Source organism: Helianthus annuus, chromosome 9 (assembly GCF_002127325.2).
Source record: "Helianthus annuus cultivar XRQ/B chromosome 9, HanXRQr2.0-SUNRISE, whole genome shotgun sequence".
In the NCBI taxonomy this organism is placed as follows: domain Eukaryota; kingdom Viridiplantae; phylum Streptophyta; class Magnoliopsida; order Asterales; family Asteraceae; genus Helianthus; species Helianthus annuus.
In genome coordinates, this window is record NC_035441.2 from 161,870,658 (window position 1) to 161,894,697 (window position 24,040).

At 35.6% G+C, this 24,040-nt stretch overlaps 1 protein-coding gene and 1 long non-coding RNA gene across 3 annotated transcripts; both read left to right on the top strand.

Moving 5' to 3' along the window:
- The first annotated feature begins 8,449 nt into the window (after positions 1–8,449).
- On the top strand, positions 8,450–12,602 carry LOC110879297. Of its 2 annotated transcripts, none has more exons than XR_002558602.2 (4): positions 8,450–9,484; positions 9,571–9,630; positions 11,714–12,270; positions 12,369–12,602. It is a non-coding gene; the product is annotated as an uncharacterized LOC110879297 (long non-coding RNA). The 2 variants fall into 2 exon arrangements; XR_002558603.2 differs by having other exon boundaries at positions 9,347–9,484; positions 9,571–9,604.
- Positions 12,603–19,272: 6,670 nt separating this feature from the next.
- LOC110879296 (protein KINESIN LIGHT CHAIN-RELATED 2) lies at positions 19,273–22,953 on the top strand. The gene is made up of 3 exons (XM_022127720.2): positions 19,273–19,457; positions 19,962–21,853; positions 22,628–22,953. The coding sequence occupies exons 2-3, from the start codon at positions 19,998–20,000 to the stop codon at positions 22,800–22,802; spliced, it is 2,031 nt and encodes a 676-aa protein (XP_021983412.1). The 5' UTR covers positions 19,273–19,457; positions 19,962–19,997; the 3' UTR covers positions 22,803–22,953.
- Positions 22,954–24,040: the final 1,087 nt, after the last annotated feature.

Sequence of the window (24,040 nt, forward strand, 5' to 3'; positions counted from 1 at the left end):
TACCCTGTTTTGTGGCAGCACTTCGTGATCAGTGTGTGTTTAATTGTAATAATACTATGATATCTCGACGTCCACAGAGAGTTTATGCGTCGTTTCAACTTCAGAAAGCTACTGCCAAGGTCTGCTATTTATAGTGATTTTTGGGACTGGCTTACGGACCGTATGGCTTTTCCCTTTACGGTCCGTAAAGGGTGCAGTCTAATTACATAGACTAGCTGGGTTCGGGACTAGCTTGCATGAATCATCTAAAAATCAAATTTCAATTGTGACAGCAATTTAATTAGATAATTATCAACTAGGTTTTACCCCCCTTGAGTTTTAGGGGTCCTGATCCTGATTCCGATTGTTCTGAAAATTTTAGGGTTAGTGCAGAATTACTTGGGTGTCTCAATTAGGGTTTCCTTATTATCTAATTATCATCCTAATTATGGATTTTAATGAGAATTGTTACAAATGTCATCCAACTGATCGCTGTATACTCCCCTACGCGAGCCCGAACTCCCAACTGAAGGCGATGTCGTACCCGATCTTGATTTTTGAGCGCGCCTTTTTACGGCATCTCTTCCGTATTCAGGCCGGTTTGGCGAATCATCCAGAAATTCCTCCAACTCTCGATCTCGTGCATCGGATTGGGCTTGGGATGAGGGTGTCCTTGACCTTTTGGAAGACGTGTTAGTTTTGCTACCACTGGGGATATTCGCCCACTTGGGATGAAACTTACAAATTTCCCAACAATGCATGAAACGGAAGTCGCTCCCCACATTCGTTTTGTATGTAACCAATGCATTTGTCACAAAGTCGGCTTCGGTTTCACCACTTTTTGGGTTTTGCTTTGCCTTATGTAAAAAAACCACTAAATTTGGTGAGTTGCCCGCTTATCTCGGTCCACTTCAAGGATAAGCTATCATTTTCACGATAAAGCTCCCTTTCCATTTCTTCATGGAATGCTTTACTAATCGCTTCCCACAAATGGTTTCTATGTTGAGAATTTCCTATTTTAATCAAAACAAAATTTAATAAATTACAAAGTTATATAAAAAACATAAATATTAAAATAAGGGCTACAAAATATTTAAAAATACCTAAAGTTGGATGTTGAGATTGTTGAAGCCAAGTCCTCGCCAATGCAACTTCTTGATTAACGGCCCATCTTTGTTGTTTTCGTTTGGCGCTTTCAAGTGCTTTCTCCGCCTCGGTTTTTTTCTTGTGACTTCTCTTCTTCATGGGTTTTGATGCAGAAGGACCATCGATGGGGGGTTGAGTTTCGGGGACGGTTTCGGTTTGGGAAAGGTTGATGGATGTTTGTGAAAGGTTGATGGGCGTTTGTGGAAACGGGCTAGGTATAGAATCGTCGGTGTGAGGGAAGTTAGTATACACACGATTCAAGAAATATGATGCATAACCCGCCATATCGGGCATAGTGGAGTGTATTAAAAATGGAGGAGGAATTGGACGATTGGGTGATGGGCTAGGATTTTCTTGTAATGCCCACGGGTTGTAGGATTTTCATGTGTAATTAAATTCTGAAAATCTTTTTTGTTTCATATGATTTCATATTTACTTTATTCAAAAAAAAACTTTTATTAAACATTTAAATCTGATATTTCACCAGTTAATTATTCAAATGTTATACCAGTATTTGTGTTAGTATATTTTGTTTCCCACTGTATCGCACAAACTCCCATCTAACTCATTGACCCATTACAATTTACAACTTGCAATTCCTTGGACAAATTTAGAACCGTGACTCATGAACACATGCAAACATGGTCGGATTTAGAACCATACCACCTGCAAACCTGGTCACTGCAATCCTAACTCATGAACAATGAACACATGAACCTGCAACCATTGTGTGCATTCTATCCTATATACAAACCATGTATGCATTTTTTGTTCTATACAAACTGCATTTTCCAATTTCCATCCCTACAAACCAGTGATGCATTAAGTCCTACATACAAACCATGTATGCGTTTCATGTTCCAAACCAATGACAAAATGCAAAATGCATATGTCCTAGTATTGTCCAAACTAGTGACCTAGTACTAATATTCAGTGGCGGATCCAGGAATTTTTTCTACCAGGTTCCTTTTGTTAAATTTTCATTAATTATCACTATCTTTTTTTAAATCATATAAAATTTCCACTATTTTTTCATTTTTTTCCAAACCAAGGGGGTTCCCGGGAACCCCCAAAACACCCCTGGATCCGCCACTGCTAATATTGTCCTAAGGGGAGTGGGGGTGGTCACTAGTGATAGAATTCTATCACTCACAAACATCCAATCAACTCCTGCCATGTCATCAGCCACTATTCTATCACTCACATCCTTTTTTAGTGGCAATGGTCATCACTCACAACACCTAACAATAAACCCCCACACTCTCTCACATCCATCATTTTTCACGCGTTATAAAAATAACGGAAATCGAACACGTGCTGCTATCACACGTTGAACAAATGACTGGCGGTGGACATTTTGTTTCTTCCACGCGTGCTCAAGGGCCATCACGGAAAAATAACTGACCGCCCCTTGTCCTCTAATGCATATTACCCTAATCATACAAACCATGAATGCAATGTACTAACATTGTACTAATCATACAAACCATGCATATGTATGCAAGTCTTAATGTTGTCCCAATCATACAAACCATAAATGCAATGTCCCAATAGTGTCCTAATGCATATGTATGCATTTATGTTCCAAACCAGTCCTGATGCATATGTTCCAAACCAGTCATATGAACACATGAACAACCAACATAATTAGACCCATATCACCATGAACAACCTACATAATATATCATAATCATTGAATTATATTTACAAAACCATAGTTACATAATTAACTCATTCAGTTATCTTAATTACCTAACCATATTACTCTACTATACTCGATATCGCCTTCCATGTTCAAAGCGTTGGAAGTGGAAATTAGTGGTCCAGTCATTGAGAAACCTCATAACCACCCTCAATGCGGACTACGAGATGGTGGGTTTCATTAGCATTCATCCTAATCCTGGCTACAAATATTAAAGTACTATCATTATCCAATTTCAATTGACAAGTAACTACACGCCAAGTCAAGTCGAATGCAAGTAAAATCAACTAAAATAGAATAATTTAACGACTAATTTACTGTTGATGGCCAGTGATTGCATCACCATTTCTAGCTGTGCGGATGGTGGTAACAGTGGTTTGGTGGTTGATCAGCTGTGCGGATGGTGGTGTGATGGCGGGATGGTCGATCGGTGGTGGTTGTGAAGGAAAGTTGGGGGCCTCAGTGGTGAAACTAGCCCATTAAATCAGGGGTATCCTCCATTTTTTTACCGAGCAATCATAAAATATTAAAAAAAAAGATAATAAATAAATAAAGTAAACAAATACCTAATAGACTTGTCCTCTTTTTTTTCATAGCTTGAAATCGTTCAATCACATCATCGTCTTTTACTTTATGAAAAAAAAAACATTTTCTACCGCACAAACAAGGCATTGTTCGAAATTTCCAGGCCCATTCGATTGCGTAAATCCATCTCTTATATAGGCTTTATTAGTTATTACAGTTTGGGCTTAATTATCATAAAACTAATTATTTGGGCTTTGTTACTAAACAGGTTTTGGGCTTAATGAATAATATCAAGTTTCATAATTTTCTCTTAGGGTATCCTCGTATATTTTTTGGGTATGCTATGTATAAAACCGATAAAAAATTACACTGCGAATACGAATACGAGATTGAGCCGTAGCCCGTGATACGACTCATTCTACATTAGTTCCACCCCGGGGGAGGCATGGTGTGAAGGGGTGGGAGTTGAGGGTTTTATTGCATGTGAAAAGGTTAAGGCAAAGAGGCAAATGTGAGAGATGGAAACTAAAATGGAGCATAATGCAAAAGAAAAAAAAAATCCAAGAAGGCAAATTGCTCTCTCTTACCATTAAACCATAGAAAAACAAATTTATATAATATCAAATTGCAACATAAACATGCAATATGAGTTGTACAATGTGCAGATTTTGGAGTTCTTTTGTTTTATTGGGCTAGGTGTGAGGTGAGTACCTATTGCGTTCGTTGCAATGCGTGGGTCCTAAATCGAGTTAGTTATTATTTTCAACATTTAACATTTATGGCTAATTTCTTTGAATTAACACGTCGCAACGGGCGTGCGTGGTTCAACGATTTTACGTCTGTTTTTTGTTCGGTGATATTTTTTTACTTTTTTTTATTTTATTTTTACGAGTTCTTCTAATGTTGGTGGTCGTTGTCAGTGGTGTGGCATTCGTGCTGCTTGTCACGATTTTTAGAACGTATTTAACCTATTAAGTTATTACTAATAATTTGTTTCGAGTTTACCACTATACCCCTTTGGTTGACATTATGGTTTATGACTTTTTACATTTTCTAGGAAAAATGAACTTTGTAACCAACTCCCACTCTATATTATATATAGATTACGATGAACATGTCAAACAGGAAAAAATAGACGCGGGTTCATCGTGACGCGCGAGTCCTAGATCAACTTAGTTATTTTATTCTATGTTTTACGTTTCGTTTTAATTTCTTCGCATTAACACGCCGCAACTTCAGTGTCGTTTGTCGCTGACAGTAGTGTGGCATTAGTGCTTGCTCCCGCCGCAACGCGGGGGTGCTTAATACTAGTTACATTTAACTTCGAATGATGGTATGTTTTTTTCAATCAAATAAACGTTTTAAATATTATTATTATTAATTTTTTTGCTTAGACTTTGGTATCCAAAAGGTGTGGTTGCACGTGTAGTTAAAAGCAAAAAAGGAGGTGATGGAGGGAAAAAGCTATTTTATTTTCGGAACCTAAGAGGTGGATGTGGATCAAAAGCAAGGTGATAATGGAAGGCCTACCCCATGGGATTATCCCTTTTTTCTCCTCCTCTTTTGAGCTTTGAATTTTCTTTTCTTTAACGGAAAACTAACTTGCTCCTAGTCTACTTTGATTAACCTCCTAGTCTATTTCGTTTAACCATCAAAATATACCCTTTACATAATTTGAAGAATTCACATCAGAAATAGAGAAGGGACATATTACCATCCTACTATCCTAGTACCACAACCCGTATTCTATTTTCAAATAAAAAGATTCATAATATTAAGATTGAGAGAGTAAACATGTCTATTCTAAATCACAGTTATCGAGAATAATTCCTTGATAAGTAACGTAACAATCATTCCTCTCCATCCGAACTTTAGACCAATGGGAATGAACAAAATACTTTATAGCTGGCAAATTTTAAATGTGTTATTTGATTTATATTTATAGGTATGGAATTTGTTCTTTTAGTTTTATTTAATGTAAATGTTTGATAAATATCTTAACCTATTTTTCTAATATTTTTTTTTAAATTGGCAAAATAGTCAATAGATTTGATCTTTCTTCTGGTATCGTGGATTTCGAATGATTTATCAACTTTAATTTAGAAAATTTTATGTGGATTTAGCCTTTATATTAATAGGTAACAATATCCGATTGACAATATGTTTTTTTTGAAGGGTGACTTTCAATATGTATATGGACCATTGGTCACCGGGCTCCCGTCAAGAACGGTTACCCGTCAGCCCAGTTTTTGCAGACGCGATGTTCTATCGGGCCCCGGCTGCCGCTCTGACTGACCTTCGCACGGAAACCATACTGTCCCCACACGAGAGACTCGCTGGGGTAACAGCTGGATGAAAACCGGATTGCCCTCAGGACCGCACCATGCCTCGGTAGGTAACGATCCATCATTGGGGCGTCCCGCACCATAAGCCACAAGTTGGAGTCGAACCGGCGAACTCCCAAAGGGAAGAAGCCGGCCTAACCAATTGGGAACTGTTTATCATAGTTTAGTATATTAATAAGAGTTTCACCTTTTGAATATGCAATGTATTTAAAATTTTTCATCTTGAAATAAATCTAAACCGTTTAATATGTAAATTCCTGCAATGTTTCAGCAACTTTTCAAGCTTCATACAATTTTCTTTTAAACTTTATTAGATTTACGTATTTTCATACTAATACAGAAAAAAAAAAACAAAAAAAAAGTTAATTACATAGTTAGTCCCTGTGGTTTGCACAAAATAATATACTTAGATACTAACAGTTTAAAATCACCTTCTAGGTATTAACTTTTCATTTTGTAACGTTTGAAGGTATTAACTTCAAGAGTATTAACATAGGAGTTAAATGCTTGGTTGGTCCCTGTGGTTTTCAAATATTGCAGACTTGGTCCTAGTAGTTTACTAATTACACGTGTGGTCCCAAAACTTGTCAAAAATGAACTCGGTTGGTGCCCAGCTCTAACATCAGTTAAATTTCTCAGTTAAGTCCATGTTAAATGACCAAAATACCCTTACTTATTAACAAAATCCACTGCATCATCTTTATCACCATCATCTTCATCACAAACCCACACCCCATCTCTGTCTCTCGTTCTTTTCCGGCGACGGAGATTAGAAGCGAAAAAAGAGGAGAGAGACGACAAGAGAGAGAAGAGATCGGAGAAGATGGTGGAACGGCAGTAGCACCGTCGCTCACGGCGGCGGCGGTGGAGGTCTTGCAGGTGATGGCGGTTTGTTTTCTGGCGACATGGTTGTCAGTCTTGCAGGTGATGCTGGACTAGTGACAGGGGATGGCGTCAAATTTGAACCAGGTTGTTAGAGAATTTGAGATGGTCATGGATATTGTGTTCTCATTTAACCCAATTGGATTTTGTTCTTGGTCAACAGCAGAACACAATCTAAGATGGGTTCTTCTTCAATTTTCAAACCCACCAAACATTTGACTTTCAAATTTTGTTTTTTGATATTGGGGTCAGTCAATTGTTCTTAAAGTTATGTTCTTTGTGAAGAAAGAATGCGATTTGAGATGGGTATTTGCATAAAGATGGAAGCTTTGAGGTTTTTATCTTGCTCAGTTTTTAAGGTTGGATCCTCTGTTTTTTTTAATAAATATATCATGTTCCTATGTTTTTAGATTAGGGGGTGTTTGGGTTAGCTTATTTTAGGCAACTTATGACTTATTGACTTATAAAAGTTAATAAGTTGTTTTTTAAGTGTTTGGATTGACTTATTTTGGAGGATTTTGTGTGTTGAGGAGTCATTTTTGAGAAGTTAGAATTTCTAACTTCTCACTTATGACTTATATAAGTTAATAAGTCACTTTTGAGAAGGAATCCCAAACACCCACTTAGTTTAGGTTTAATTTACTCTGAATTGTAATGGAGAGCGTGAGTATTGATATGAGGATTGTAATATGATGGTTCGTCTCGCGACCCAGTCAACTCAGTCGGCCGGGTAACGAAGATGATGCAGATGATGATGGTGATGAAGATGATGCAGTGGGTTTTGTTAATAAGCAAGGGTATTTTGGTTATTTAACATGGACTTAACTGAGAAATTTAACTGATGTTAGGGCTGGGGACCAACCGAGTTCATTTTTGACAAGTTTTGGGACCACGCGTGTAATTAGTAAACCACTAGGACCAAGTCTGCTATTTTTGAAAACCACAGGAACCAACCAAGCATTTAACTCATTAACATAGTTAGTCCTTGTGGTTTGCACAAAATAACATACTTAGGTATTAATAGAATGTGATTTTAAACCTACAAATAACGTTAATATCTTCAAATGTTACAAAATGAAAAGTTAATACCCTAGAATGTGATTTTAAACTATTAGTACCTAAGTATGTTACTTTGTGCAAACCACAGAGACTAACTACGTAATTAACTAAAAAAAACTCTTTAAACTGTTACTTTTAAAAGGATTAATCAGTTTTTGAGATTTTTTTCTAGCAATTTTGTCTATAGTTTAATTACAAACACTATCACTAGTGAACCACCCTTCTCCCCTAATATACTATTATTTTTTTCTTGCACTAGTCGTGGTTGTCGAAATTATATATATATTGTTGACGAGGGTTAATGAATAGTAACTTTATTTTTATAATAATATATAGCTTTATATTATTTTATTATTTAATATATTATAATAGTTTGTTATTATATTTACTTTTAATAACAAATTTTTAATTTTTCTCCTTTTTTTAAAAAAAAATATATATTTCCTTTACCATCTTTTAATATTTTTTTTCTTTTTTAAAAACATATATTAATTTATCGATTAATTTGATACTTCTTTAATAATTTAAGTTATAATTTTTTTCTAAAAACTTAAGTACGTAGTTGTGCTAAATTTTTTCCCTGGCATTCTGTTATAACTTTTGTTAAAAACGAATTTGTACTCAAAATAAAGTATTTATTTGGTATTATAAAACCATACGATGATAAACTAAATCTTTCTAATGGTCTAGCTTTCTAAACAACATCTTTTATTTTCAAATCACATTTATTTTACATTATCATTTACTCGGTTTCGCCGCAAAACGCGACATAAAAAAAACTAGTGAATATTTGATCCTTTCCTTTACCACACTTGTTTTTTGTTTTTTTTTTTTGTTTTTGCTTTTTTTATTGTTTTCAAGTTTTTTTAATTAATGTTTGTAATTCGTTGTTGCCATATTTTGTTTTTCTCTTATAGCCTTTAAAACATGGCGTTTTACATAATTCCGAATGTATCGTTGCGGTGTGTTTATTTTTATTAACGTTCCAATATAAATTCACTCAAAAAACGAGTCATCAAAGCACGACCCTACAAGCTTTCCAAGCTGCTTCAAGGTTTTACTTTTCTTATTTTTTTTCCTCTTACAGCCGTTAAACTATAATATTAACTCTCTATTATTTATCAAATTTGCTCACCTCACACATTTACTATTCAATTTTTATTTCTTTTTATTGGTCATCACTTCCTTACATCCCTAGGTGATTGGTCCATGATGTCTCCCACTTCTAACTCCTTTTTTAAGCTATGAACTAACTCCAATGCAATAAATTCTATTTTGATAAGTTGATTATGAATTTGTGAACACGATTTTAAATTTTAAATGTGTTGTATATGTCAAACAAAATAAAAAATAACAGTTAAATATGGTTAAACATTTTATAACTTTTTTCTCCACCAGTCGTTATATACTGGCCATAAGTCAGTCGAGTTAGTTATTGTTTTCTATGTTTTACGCTTTAGTCTATTCTATGTAAATTAACATGCCGTAACGTGTTTGTGTCAATTAACGTTTTTACGTTACTTTTTGTTCGGTTTAACGGTCCCGTCACATCATGCATGTCCTAAATACCAGTTTGTATAATTCGGGATTAGAAAAAATCTTACGAATGATAAATTGTGGGCTCTTTATGTTTTAACAGCCCACGGAGCATAACATGAGCTTAGAGCCTTAAGAGTTCCGATATTGGGCTTTTATATTTTCTTTTATTTTATTTATTTTTTCAACGGCTGGCTTTTAGATCTAGATCTAGATCTATTTGCTTTCGCCTGTATTTGTATTAAACGGTCCCTTGGTGAGAACAAGAACATCGTTGAGATCGAGCCGCCGCCATCCGTCGTAACTTCAGGTTAGTCAAGTTGTTGTTTCTGATCTGGTTATTTATTTATTTAACGTTTGACGTCTTAAGGTTTTGGTTTCTATTTTTTTGGTCAGTGGCGGCGGCGGATGATCAAGAAGATACCGCATGGTAAATTCCTTCATTTTTAGTTTCTGGTGATTATCTAAACACTTATTTATTTTTCACTTTGATTACCGTTTAACCCGTTTGTAACATGTGTCATTATGTGCAAAATTACCATAATATAAATTTGCAACAAATTGTTGCATTATATGTTATACCCCTAGCATTGCTAGGGGTTTTCCAAAAAAAAATTGTGATTTTACATTTTTAACCCAAAAGTTTTAATCATTTGTATTTTAACACTTAATTTGTTTAGTTTTAACCCAAAACTTTTCATCTTTTGTAATTTAACCCAAAACTTTTTTATTTACAACTTTGGTCCCCATAATTTTTATCTTTCGCAAGTTTTTTCGTTTTACGTTTCGTTCTAAATTTTGCGAGCTAATACGTCCCAACGTGCGTGTGTGGTTCAACGTTTTTCGTCTATTTTTTCACATTTGACAGTTATGTCGCAATGTGTCTATTTTCCCTCTTTGGCAAGTTCGCTGCAACGGGCGGATCCTACATTGACTTAGTTATTCTTTTCTACGTTATTTTGCGAGTTAACACGGCGCAACGTACGTGTATGGTTCAACATTTTTATGTCTAATTTTTTCCCATGTAACAAGTTCGTCGCAAGCGTGTGTCCTAAATCGACATAGTTATTTTTTTCATGTTATATGTTTCGGTCTTATATTTTCGCATTAACACGCCGCAACTTCAGTGTTGGTGGTCGCTACCAGCGGTGTGACATTGATATTATTTGCCATAGTTTTAGCCCCCCGCCGCAACGCGGGGGGTGTTTAATTCTAGTTGTAAAAAAATACATTGGATCCGTCCTTTAATGAATCCGTAACCAATTAGAAAATAACTAAAATCGACTATGATGGAGTGGAATTAGAAGTAGATTAGTTGTGCGTGTGAGTTCTGTTATTAATAATTTTATAATATAATTAACATTGAAATATATCATCATCGTGTACTTAGTAAATCTCACTAATAGCAAAGCTAAGATAAGGTACGAGGAGGATGGTAAGATGTAGACAGCCTTACCGAAAGGCTGCTTTCAGTTCCAGTGAAACCCCTGACTCCATAGTAGTTTTGCATCAAGCCTTGGACATAAGGCACATAACACTCAACAATCGGGACAAAGGCCGATTAGTGCATGTACCCTTTTGTCTTTCGGATATCAACGCTACCACATGAGGCGTGATTAACCGTTCGCTGCTTTTAATATTATTTTCACGAAATTAGTAAAATAATGTTAAACATAGTGCAATTTCACTCCCCCCCCCCCCTCCCCACACACACACACAGGGCCCACATATATATACATTATAGCACATCGTAAGCAGGCGTAACATTGAAATATATAAATTAGGTAAAATAAATCATAAAAATACTTAATTTTTTATGTGTGGAAGTGCAAGCATGATGCCCATAATAATATATAGAAGTTAACATAGTAACTAGTAAATGATCACTAAATGAAATTTTGGAAGGAAAAAATATATATAAAGAGTTTGAAATTCGGTCCGACCATCCAGTCTGGTTTCCAGTCAACTGGTAGACATTTATTCAAATGAAACCGGTTCCAATTCACACAACTAGACTGGTTATGTGTGTGGTTCCCGTCCCTGTCCGGGCTCTGTAAAACCTATGCAGTTAATGCGGTAAAATATCGGATATCGGTCAAGGACCGACATTTGAGATATTGGTTATCTCTGTGAGATATCGGTGGGATATCGGTAATTTTAATATAATGCAGAATTTTTATATATAGCAATTTAACACCAATAATTCAGTGATATATCAGTTATATCGGTCAAATATCGATGATATATCGGTCAAATATCGGTGATATATCGGTTATATAGGTCAACATCGCCGATAATATCGGTACCGATATTTTGACTGATATTTGACACTGATATTTTATTAGTAACCGATATGACAGATATAACTGATATATCACCGATATTAACTGCATAGTGTAAAACATTGCAAATTACGATGGCTGTTTTCTTTTGTTTCTATATCAATGCATTTTTTTTGTTCCCATTCAAACTAACCCTTGTTTGGCTTTAAGATGGTGATTAAGTAATTAACTTGCCTACATTGCTTTTGTTACTTTAGGGATCAAGTTTGATTGTATTTCCGGCACCTTAATTGGATGGGCTATGTGTCGGATGCTTGCGTTATGCACAATACTTTGAAAATAATAATAGATGAACTTGTTACGACACAAATACAGTAACAATATGAATCCAATAGGATTGTTCTTCGAAATTTGTTTTTCTTTGTGCAAAGCATCAAAGACAGTGATTTGAAAACTGCAAAAGACATAACGAAGAGTTTGTAAGGTTTGTCATCAATAAAAATTGTGAAGCAAAAACTTTATGTTGCAGAGTCCAAAATGTAAGGCTATGTTCATGGCAAGTCTCATGAACGTGATTTTCCACGAACATGGGCTTTCATTTGGACACTGCAACATGAAGTGTTGTTTCACACTTTTTGTTGATACTAAACCTTATGATCTCTTTGTTTCGGTCTAAAATGTCTTTTGCAGTTTTCCAGTCACATGTCTTTGATGCTTTGGAGAGTGGAAAACAAATTTCAAGGGTTATTTGTTGTTACTCTATTTTTATCGTAACAAGTTCACTTTCGTTTTCAAAGTAGTGTCCGATTTAGAGGTTTTTTCTTCTCTTTATTCAGATTCACTTTTTAATTATGTGGTAAAACTTAAAAGCAGTTGGAAACACTTTATAAAATGGTTTTCATTTTTATTCAGGTGACAACATACCAATGCAAATGGCCTCTCTAGATGCAAAGCTCAAGAATTGGTGCCCATGACTTGAAAATATTGAATCAGAATGATGTTTTATGTTTAACTTGGGTCCTATAGGGATGTTTTATGTACTTGAATTTTATTTTCTGACTTATTTGGCTTGCAATGTTCCTACAAGACATAACATATCTTTTTGGACAATTATGAATTCCCTTAAATTCCTTCTATATAATCAAATCAATGGTTGCGCTTAGCTGCTGCCACACTACCCTTTTAGTCATAACCACCGGTTGTTGAACCCAGTGGCGAAGCTTGAGATTTCCGACCGGGGGTCGAAAACGTATATACCCAAAAATTTCTATAAAACGGGGGATCGAAAATGTATATACGTAAAAATTTCTATACGAAAACTACATAGTCTCCATTACTGAGCGAAAAATTCGGGGGGATCGGCCACCCCCTCCCGCCCCCACGATGTTGCGCCCCTGGTTGAACCTATTGTTCAAATCCCCCGTATTAAAATTGAAACCTATATAAATTAGCAAACTTTTTGTGTATAAGGACTTGTAAGTTGTGCTTTGGGTGTTTTCCAAAAAAAAACTTGATTTTTTAGTTTTAACCTAAAGGTTTGTACATTTTCTAATTTTAACCCTCATAATTTGTTTTTTTAACTTTAACCCAAAACTTTTCATTATTTGCAATTTAACTTCACAACTTTTGTCACTTATACTTTTCATCTTTCGCAAATTTTCGTTTTACGTATAGTTCTAAAATTTTCGAGTTATTACGACGCAACGTGCATGTGTGGTTCAATGTTTTTACCTCTATTTTTCCATGTTTGATAGGTTCGTCGCAATACGCATATTATAGGTCGAGTCAGTGTTGGTTGTCGATGACGGTTGTGTGACATTAGTACTATTTGACACCGTTTTACGCCCCGCCGCAACGCGGGGTGTGCTTTGGGAATTTTTCACAGAAAAAATTGTTATGCATATGGTTGTCGTAACGTTGGCTTTGGGGGTTTTCCAAAAAAAATTGATTTTTTTTTACTTTTCACCCAAAAGTATTTCATAAATTACTTTTAACCCAAAACTATTTGTTTTTTACTTTTAACCCAAAACTTTTTATCTTTTACAATCTATCCTCATAACTTTTTTTACTTTCAACTTTGGTCCTTTATAGTTTTCATTTTACACAAATTTTGCGCTCTATGCTTGGTTCTAAATTTTGTGACTTAACACATCACAGCGTACGTCTTTGGCTTAACGTTTTTACGTTTCGTTCTAAATTTAGCGAGTTAACACGACGCAACGTGCGTGTGTGGGTGAACGTTTTTACATCGTCTATTTTTACCCCGTTTGACAGGTTTAACATAACGTGTGGGTCGTAGATCGACTTAGTTATAAATAAAGAATCCCCGCCGCATTGCGACGGGTTGTAATCCTAGTTCTATATTGTTTAACAAGTTTATAAACTAAACATGTATTGTTGTTTAACAAGAAAAGATTTTATTAAACAAATCAAATAACATGGAAGTATTTGTTAATTGTCTATAGAATTTGTTAATTTTTGTTAGTTGTCTATGGAATTTGTTAATTTTTGTAAAAGATCTATACTATATAATAAAAGAAACCTGTTTTGGGACACTTGTCATTCTCTCATTTAATTGATTAAAATTATTAATAATACTAATAATAATAATATTTAATCTAAATTAATACAAATTTTTATTATTAATAATATTTAATCAAATCTAAAATCTAATCTAACACAAATTTTTATTATCAATATTATGTAGTTAACAATACGTATGTAGATGAAATCATTAAACCCGTTAAAAATATTTTATCTATAATATCATGTACATTTCCAGTAAGCAACCTCTAAAAGTGGAACTTTTTCCAGAAAATTCATTCATATAAAAAACAAAAAATGATAAATGAAAATTCATTCATACAAAAAATGATAAATAAATTATTTATACTATTACTAGATTAGAACCCCGTGTATTACACGGGTCGAATAAATGTAATTTTATATATCAAATAATAAAAATAGTTCCAACTTTGGGACACATGTCATTCATTTGAGCCATCTATTTTTTAGTTTTCTCATCTCTATCTCCTAATTAATTATAGATAATTAATGTTAATTAAAAGATAATTATAAAATTAAATTTAAACAATTCGAATAGGAGATAATATAATCTTTTAAAATATTTATTAGATTTCAAAATTATTTATCTTGACATTAACAAAAGATGTACACTAAATATAAATTAATATAATGTAAAGAGTTAAATGTCATTTTAGTCCCTGTGGTTTGAGTCATTTTGTCAGTTTAGTCCAAAGGTTTTATAATACACAGGGTGTATAAAGATATAATAAGATATATTTTTTTTATTGATTGGTATATAAAATTACATGTGCTCAACCCATATAATACATGATGTTCTTAAAAATGTAACTTTTTTCATTATTTAATTTATAAAATTAAATTTACTCAACTCGTACAATACACAGGGTTCTTAAAGATATAACTTTTTTATTATTTAATATATAAAATTACATTTAATCAACCCATGTAATAGATAAGATTTTTAAAGATATATTTTATATTATTTGATATATAAAATTATATTTATTTAACCCGTATATTACACGGGGTTCTAACCTAGTATATTTTTATAACATGGGAGTATGCATGGTTTAGGTGGGATGACACCATCAAATAATCCAGAATAAATAAATCATTCGACAATTTCAATCATAGCGACTACAGGCTGCTTGCCTCCTTATCCTCTTCCCTCTCAGATATTCTTTCTTTTGTTCTTCTTTATACTCCACCAAAATGCCCATTTTGTATTTTTCAGAATGAAGAGTTCAAGTCCACACAATAAAATTTTGTTTGGCCCACATCCCTTCGGTTCCCTCAATTAGAAATCTAGAACGATTCAGATTAGAGGTGCATAAACCGGGTTTTCGGTTACCCAAAACCAGGTAAGGCCCAATCAGGTATGATCGTATCTGGGTATTCGTAAGAACCGGGTAGGAATTAGAATCGGGTACCGGTTCGGGTAGGAATTAGAATCGGGTACCGGTTCGGATAGGACCGGGTATGCGTATTTCCGGAACCGGGTAGGAATCGTGAAAAGGTGGAATTTTGAAATCTTACCGTTAGGAACTAGTTCCTAAGGGTAATATAGTCGTTTGGAACCGGTTATTTACCATTCTAACCCTCTAAATTAGTATAAATAGGCCTAAGATGTTTATTTTTAACCACACCACTTCTCTAACTCTCATAAACTCTCTAAACACGCAAAACATTTCATGTTTTTTGTATCACCAACGATGGCAAGTAACGAAAATGTTGTTCTGGTGCTTGAAACCAAACAAAACCCCGAGGTTTTGAAGCACTACGACTTATATCTAATGTCAGACAACACCAAGATGGCTCGGTGCAAATATTGTGAGAAGTTCTTGAAAGTTGTGGCAAACTCAACTCTCAAAAAACGTATAAAGAAACATTGACCGGTGAAAAAAACGAAAAAAAGAAGGGGGTTGTCTGGATCTGCTAACCAAAAATAGTGGTAGTGTTTAACTTACACCCTATGTGTTGAATTGTAAAAGATGATGTACAATAGTTTAATGCATACAAGTGTTACAAATTATATCTATACTATGAGGCACATTGGAGGAGCTTGAAGTTCAAGCCTCACTACACATGGTCTTATGTTTGCTACAGACTCACGCACTATCATGGGGCACCCTACGCAAGAATCACTTGCACTTTCTTGTGGCTCAAAGTTGTAAACTTACATTGGGTACAATCATAAGATGCATAATACATCTATAAAGCTTGATGTACAAGATTTAATTTAATGCACCAATGTTGCAAATTATATAGTATATAGTATAACTAGGTTATAACCCCGTGTATTACACGAGTTGAATAAATAAATTTTATATACTAAATAATAAAACAATATATCTTTAAAAACCTCATTTATTGCACGGGTTGAATAAATATAATTTTATATATTAAATAATAAAAAGATGTATCTATAAGAACCATTTTGTACGGGTTGAATAAATGTAGTTTTATATACCAAATAAAAAAGTTATATCTTTAAAACCACGTGTACTACACGGGTTGAATAAATGTAATATTGTTTACCAAATAATAAAAAATATACATCTTTATAAATATGCGCATTACACGGTTTGAATAAGTGTAATTTTCTGTAGTAAATAATAAAAAAAATATATCCTTAAAAAACCCCTTGTATTGTACGAATTCAATAAATCTAATTTTATTTATCAAATAATAAAAAGTTATATCTTAAAAAACCTCATGTATTACATGGATCGAGTAAATGTCATTTTGTATAGTGAAAATAAAAATATTTAATATATTAATACAAAGTTTGGTTTTTATTGAAATTGGTATGTGTTTACAATTTTTTTTAAATAACATATATATGTCGAATTTAAAAAAAAATATAGTATCACTCGAAATCACGGGCCTTATGTGAAAGTTCTCTCCGCACAGCCGGCTATAGGTGTATGGCTTGTTGTAAAATAGTACAAATAATAAAAATGATTAAATGTTGAAAATCCAAGTTTGGTTAGCCTCTTAGTTCATAAAATATTGATTTTTTTTTTTTAAACTTTCGCAGCAAAGTGAATAATAGTGGAGATATGGGGTCCAATGAAATAAACGAATATCATTTAAAGATAGTTTTTGGTATACCAAAAAATCCATAATATATTAAACTAATTATATTTAGTAGAATAGATATCTATAATATAAGATATTAAACTAAATAATATTAAACTAAAATAATAATTATCTATAAGAGATTAAACTAAAATAATAATTATTTATAAGAAGATGGACTAATATGATGAAAAGTGTCTCAAAAGTGGTTTCTTTTATTATATCGTATAGATATAATATAATAATATAATATATAATAATATAATATAATATAATGGTGTACGGGGCGCAATCGGGGAGTGGTGCGGTGAAGGATTTCCCCGATCGGGAACACCGCCGCCATCCCCGCGGGGTCCCGAATCGGGGTTCATTTTGGGTGTGGGGTTACCGCTTGAAATTTGCACGTTGAACGAGATATGACCGTTACCAACGGTTGATTTTAATAAAAAAAAAATTCAATTTTTTTTAGACAATATATACTAACCAATCTAATTCATTTTTTTTACCACATTCACAACTCTCAAACCCACACCAAAACTCTCATTCCTTTCAATCTTTCAAACACAAAATGGATTCCAAGTTCCCGTTTCTTTCTACCATACCCGACTTTCCCGACGATGGAGATGCATCGTCAAGCGATAGTAGCTTAGTTTTCTTCCAAAATCTCATCCAGCAAGCGGAGCTACTAGACACGGCATCGTCTAGTAAAAAAAATTATGTCCGTCGGGATCGTGTGGGGGGCCACGAGACACTCATGGCCGATTATTTTGATGAAAATCCAAAATTTAGTGAAGATACTTTTCATCACAGGTTTCGTATGTCCAAGTCGTTGTTCCTAAAAATTGTTAGTGACGTGGAAGCGTATGACGAGTGGTTTCAAGAAGGCTTAGACGGGAGAATGAAGAAAAGCTTTACACCGTTGCAAAAGGTTACTTCGGCAATTAAACAACTTGCAACCGGTAACCCACCAGACGAGGGGGACGAGTATTTAAATATGTCTGAAAGGACCTCTCGTGAGTGCCTTGAATATTTCTGCGAGACTGTATGTAAAAGGTATGGCGGTGAATTCCTACGTAGACCAACGAGCCACGACATCGCGCTATTGTATCAGGCTCATGAGGATAGGCATCACCTACCTGGTATGTTAGGGAGTCTGGATTGTACACACTTCGTCTGGAGAATGTGTCCCACAGAATTGCGTGGACAATACATGAGAGGCGATCATCAATACCCGACGGTTATGTTAGAAGCGGTAGCGTCTCAAGATTTGTGGATTTGGCATGCTTTTTGTGGGCCAGCGGGTTCACAAAACGATATCAACGTGCTGCAACAATCTCCGTTATTTGTTGCTCAACGAAACGGAACGGCGCCAAATTGTCCATTTCAAGTGAACAACCACTTATACAAACGCGGGTATTATCTTACTGATGGGATCTACCCTACCTGGTCCGTGTTTGTGAAGTCTTTTCCATATCCACACGACCCGAACGAAAAAAAATTCAAGAGGCAACACGAGGCCGCAAGAAAAGATGTGGAACGGGCGTTTGGTGTGTTAAAGTCGAAGTGGGGAATACTAAATCGTCCAATGCGTTCGAAAACGGTGAAAAAGATAAGGTCCATCGTGTATACGTGCCTTATTTTACACAACATGATTATAAAAGACGACGGAAGGGCGATAGCACCGGTTCATATTCAAGATCCTCCCGTCGAACCCGTCTTCGATGATACAGCGTATACGGAGCTCATTGACGAAGACACGCATTGGAGGCTAAAACACGATCTCGTTGAGCATCTCGGAAGTTTAGATTTGCCTCACCTTGAAGTTGATTCGGACGAGGAGTAGTTTGTTTTTATATTTTTCTAGGTTGAATGTATTTTTTTTTCTAGTTCGAATGTTTTTTTTTAAATTTAATGAAATGTCTTTTATTTAATTTTTATTTTTATTAATCTTTTTTTAATTTATAAACATGCATTATTTTAGAAAAAAAAAACAAAAAAAAAAAAACAACTCCCTTAATAGGGGAGTGCCGCCATCAAAAAGGGGTATTAGGGGAGTGTATTAGGGAAGTTGACGTGGCTTGATCTTATTGGTTACGTGTAAGATGGGGGACTCACCTATTAGGTGAGCACCCCTTACACCCTAATATAATTATATAGTATATAATACTATTACTATTTTTGGAATAAAATAAAAAGGGCCAAAAAGCAGAGCGTACGGTTACCGAGGAAGCAGTGGTGGTGGCAGATAAGCCCCCTCCGTCTGGCTTCCACCTCCCACTCTCTCCTCACCACAATTCTCGTTCCTATGCCATTTCAATCCTAATTCAACCTCCTCTGCTTTTATTACCAGCAATCTTTCATCACATATAACCGGTACGTTATCAATTCTTTCTGTTTCCGCAATCAATTCAACTTTTCATTACCTCTCTTTTCTGTTTTCTTTTTCTTTTTTTTTTTTAAACTATCATTGATAACTGTTATTACATTTCGACAATTTAGGTCTCGATTACGACTTTTTATTTACGCTGATGAATCTGCATGCGTTTCAGTTTTTAATCTGCAATTCATGTTTGTTTCGTAAAAGGTAATCTGATGTTTCTGAATTCTGTTCATGCAGCAGATTGCAGAAAACAAAATGAATGAATTTGTTTTAAATGATCAACATGATGCCTTTTTTTTCTGAAACATGCATCAACATTTATTGATCCTGCAACTTTTATTTTATTTTATTTTATTTAAAGCTGCTTGATCTTGATCATGTGATTATGGTTTTTATGCTTCAAAATCATATGATTAATTAGGGGTGTTTGGATATACATCAAAAGAGGATGGTTATCTGATATACGGAAATCTTATGTTGGATTTGTGTCTTTTTAGTCTTTGTAGATTCAAGAATCTGTGTTTGAAGCGAAAATGCCCGAATCTGCAACCGATAAACCAAAACCAGCCACACACAAAGAACACTTGACGGAAACTCGCATCTCACCGACTAGCCCGTTGAGTACCCATACCACCGGGAACGGGTCATTTGATTTAAGCATCAGCAGCAGTCATAACTCCATTGATCAACTGTATAACAATGTATGTGATATGGAGAGTTCTGATAAGTCCTCTTCAAGATTCAGTTACTTGTCCTACGGTCAGGAATCACGAATTGATTCCGAGTTACGTTTTCTTGCTGGTGGCGGCGGCTTTGCAAAAGCCGACACTAACAGCAAGACAACTGTCGATGAGAAAGAATGTACAGAGGCCCGTGTAAAGGGTGATGAGAAAGAAGATGAAGTTTCGGAAGCTACTACCCGTAAAAACACGAAAACAAGGCCACCTTCACCGGCTAGATCTTCATCTCCTGCAAAGATCCCGAAGCCAGGTGCAAAGAAGAAACCTGTCGGGTCAAAGTTGACTGTGAAGAAGAGCGAAAAGAATTCGAATACTGAAGATCCGAGATACGTTGGGCAGTATTTGCTAAAGCAAGCTCGGGAATTGGTGGCAGCAGGTGGCGATCCAAAGAAAGCGCTTGAATTGGCGATACGGGCCAAGGACTCGTTTGAAAGTTGTCAATCGGAAAAGCCTGATTTGGAGTTTGTTATGTGTTTGCATATGGTAGCGGCACTTTATTGCATATTAAGGCAGTATGACGAAGCTATACCCGTTGTTGAAAGATCGATTGAGTTAACGAACATAAATGGAGGACAAAAACACTTGTTGGCTAAGTTTGCGGGGTGTATGCAGCTCGGTGATACATACGCGATGCAAGGATATATCGAGAAATCGATACTTTGTTATAAAGCGGCTTTGGAGATTCAAAAACATGTTCTAGGTGAACACGATGCGCGGTTGGGAGAGACGTGTAGGTATGTAGCCGAGGCTCATGTTCAAGCAATGCAGTTCGACGAGGCGAAGATATTATGTAAAATGGCTATTGATATACACGGGAAAAACGGAACGAGTAATTCGCTAGAAGAAGCGGCGGACCGGAGGCTAATGGGCCTTATTTGTGATTCGACGGGAAATTACGAAGCTGCCATCGAGCATTACATGTTGGCCCGGTTGGCGATGTCAGCAAACGAGCATGACTCCGATGTTGCTGCTATTGATGTTTGTATTGGTGATGCGTATCTATCGTTGGCTCGATATGATGAAGCTATTTTCAGTTATCAGAAGGCACTCAACGTGTTTCGGTTTACGAAAGGAGAGAATCATTCATCGGTCGCTTCGGTTTATGTTCGTTTGGCTGATCTCTACAATAAAATCGGGAAGTTCCGTGAATGTGAAACGTATTGTGAACACTCGTTGCGCATATACCTAAAAGCTAAGCCTAAGGCCCGGAGCCCGAATGATGAAATCGCAAACGGGCTTATTGAAGTTTCCGCGATTTACGAGTCAATGAACCAACTGGAACAAGCCCTTGACTTACTCAAGAAATCACTCAAGGCTTATGGAACGGGCCCGGGTCAACTGACAACGGTGGCTGGAGTCGAGGCTCAGATCGGTGTATTATGTTACATGATGGGTAGTTATTTCGACTCGTACGATTACTTCAAAAGTTCTATTTCAAAGTTTCGGGTTGCCGGAGAAAAGAAATTGGGTGTTTTCGGGGTTACTTTGAACCAAATGGGACTAGCTTGTGTTCAGATTGAATCGTTTGATGAAGCTGCTGATGTCTTTGAAGAAGCTAGAAGTGTTTTGGAGACAGAATACGGACCTCATCACCCTAGCACACTCGGGGTTTATAACAATCTGGCTGGTACTTATGATGCGTTGGGAAGGTATTGTGGTTTTATGTTAATAATTTTATTTACCGAGATTGATACGGTTTTGTTCACGGTTTGGTTTTGGCAATTTGGCGGTTTAATGTTCCATATGACGGTTTGGAACTCAAAACCGGTCATGTAAACCGAATTGGCCGTTTAAGCTATATTATTTATATTAATAACCTATTAGCTAATAATAATCAGTACTATCAACGTGACCAATGACGCCCCGAATCTCACTCATCGTTAAGGACAAATTTATTTTAAAGTAAAATTAACTACATCTGCCCCAAACTTTCATTTACGTCATTTCAAAATAATTTACAACATTTGACCGGGATAAAAATTAGTCAAATATTCGGCCAAATGCAGCTATTTTTTTGTTAGACCGGGATTGTCTTTGATAACGAAAGTGAAAGTTAGAATGTTCATTGGTTATGTTATCAATGTGGATTATATCATCATTATCATACTCAGTAAATCTCACCAATAGCAAAGTTAAGGTAGCGTCTGGGTAAGATGTAGACAGTCTTACCTCTACCCCGTAGGAATAGAGAGGCTGCTTAGAGTCATAATCAACCAAAAATGGTATAGTATGGATTATTAAAAGCGGATTTGTCTATTCATAAATCATCAAAACCAAAAGGTCAAAACCAGCTGGTTCAATCGTCCTACAGTGCCTGGTTTGGTTCGTATCTAACGAAATCATAGCTAGCGGTTCGACCAAGAATTTTCTGTCAAAATTGACAGAACACACACTAAGCACTCCTAAATCAAACATTTGTGTAGGTGGGACGATGCAATTGAGATATTGGAGTATGTTGTGGGGATGAGGGAGGATAAGCTTGGAACGGCGAGCGCTGACGTGGACAACGAAAAGCGGTGGCTGGCGGAGCTGTTGAAAGAATCCGGCAGGAATAGGAGGAAGGGATCCCGGTCACTGGAATTTCTTCTCGATGGTTGATCCATGCTTTTTTGTTTAATTTCTACTTTTGTAGCTTTTACCAAAATGTATAGTTTTGTATATTATTTTTGTTTCTATTTATTTTGCTGTGTCTTCCTTTTACAATTCAAAGGTAATGTTTAACTTATAAATTATGATGCGATGTATCATTCCGTCACGCTTGTCAGTTTTGATTTAGGATTTGACATAATTTGGTCCATTTCTATCGACCAATAAGTTAAGGGGCGGGGTGTCCCCAGGTAGTGGTTTCCAAGTAACATTACCCGGACGGGTACACCGCCACCACCACCCAGTCCAACGTCCACCCTTGTGGCCTTAAATAAATCATTATACCTTGCAAAACAAAGAAAAAACCTTTTCCTATAATGCCATAAGTTATTCATTTTTTTTGTCCCTCTTATTTCACAACTCTCTCATCCACATTCATATTTTTCTCATCCCATCTATTCTATCCTAAAATGGGGATATCCATTTTTCATCCCAACCATCAATAACCAATCTAATAATGGGCGGAGGTGTGGCGCCGGTGTGGGACGATCCAAGGCTGATCCCCACACCGTGTAGCCTAAGGTCATAAGGTATCTATCTTTTTCATTTTACTTATCTCACAACTTTCTCTTCTTCAAATCAACGTCCCATCACCAAATTTTAATTTCGTCTTTTCTATCGCAAAAGCCGGAGTATCATCTTGTCCTCTTCCACCATCATAGGTGAACTACTCACCTCCCAAAAGGTCTTCTCTCTCTCAGTATCGTCACTATACTAATTACTACTCATCTACCTTCCCGAAATTCTTAGTACTATAACACACAAGATGGTGTTCCATTTGGAACCCAAGTACCACCTATGATGTATTCTCTTATTATGAAAAACTCTCCATATTATGTCGGCTTAACCCTAACGCATTATCTTTATAAACATCTTTGGTCAAGTCTACATCAAGAAGAGCTTGCGCAGACGTTTTTTAATGAAATGTCTTTGGAAAAACAAACAGTTTTCAAATGGCAATGTATGCGCTGCACAGACAAAAGATACTTCGCAAATTTTTTTTGAAAAACAAATGAGAACATTGCCCGGCACAGACAAAAGATACTTCGCATAATTTTTTTTGAAAAACAAAGGTGCTTAGTAATACCTTAATAAAAAAACAATCAGGATTGTAGGCAAATAGAAAATTGTATCATAAAATGGCCATCGGGCCGACTTGAGCCCAAACAAAGTCATCATCAAAGAAGCCA

Coding starts and splice junctions, on each gene's coding strand:
- LOC110879296 (XM_022127720.2), top strand. CDS start 19,998: ATGCCCGAATCTGCAACCGATAAACCAAAACCAGCCACACACAAAGAA. Junction 21,854..22,627: donor ACTTATGATGCGTTGGGAAG/GTATTGTGGTTT, acceptor ACATTTGTGTAG/GTGGGACGATGCAATTGAGA.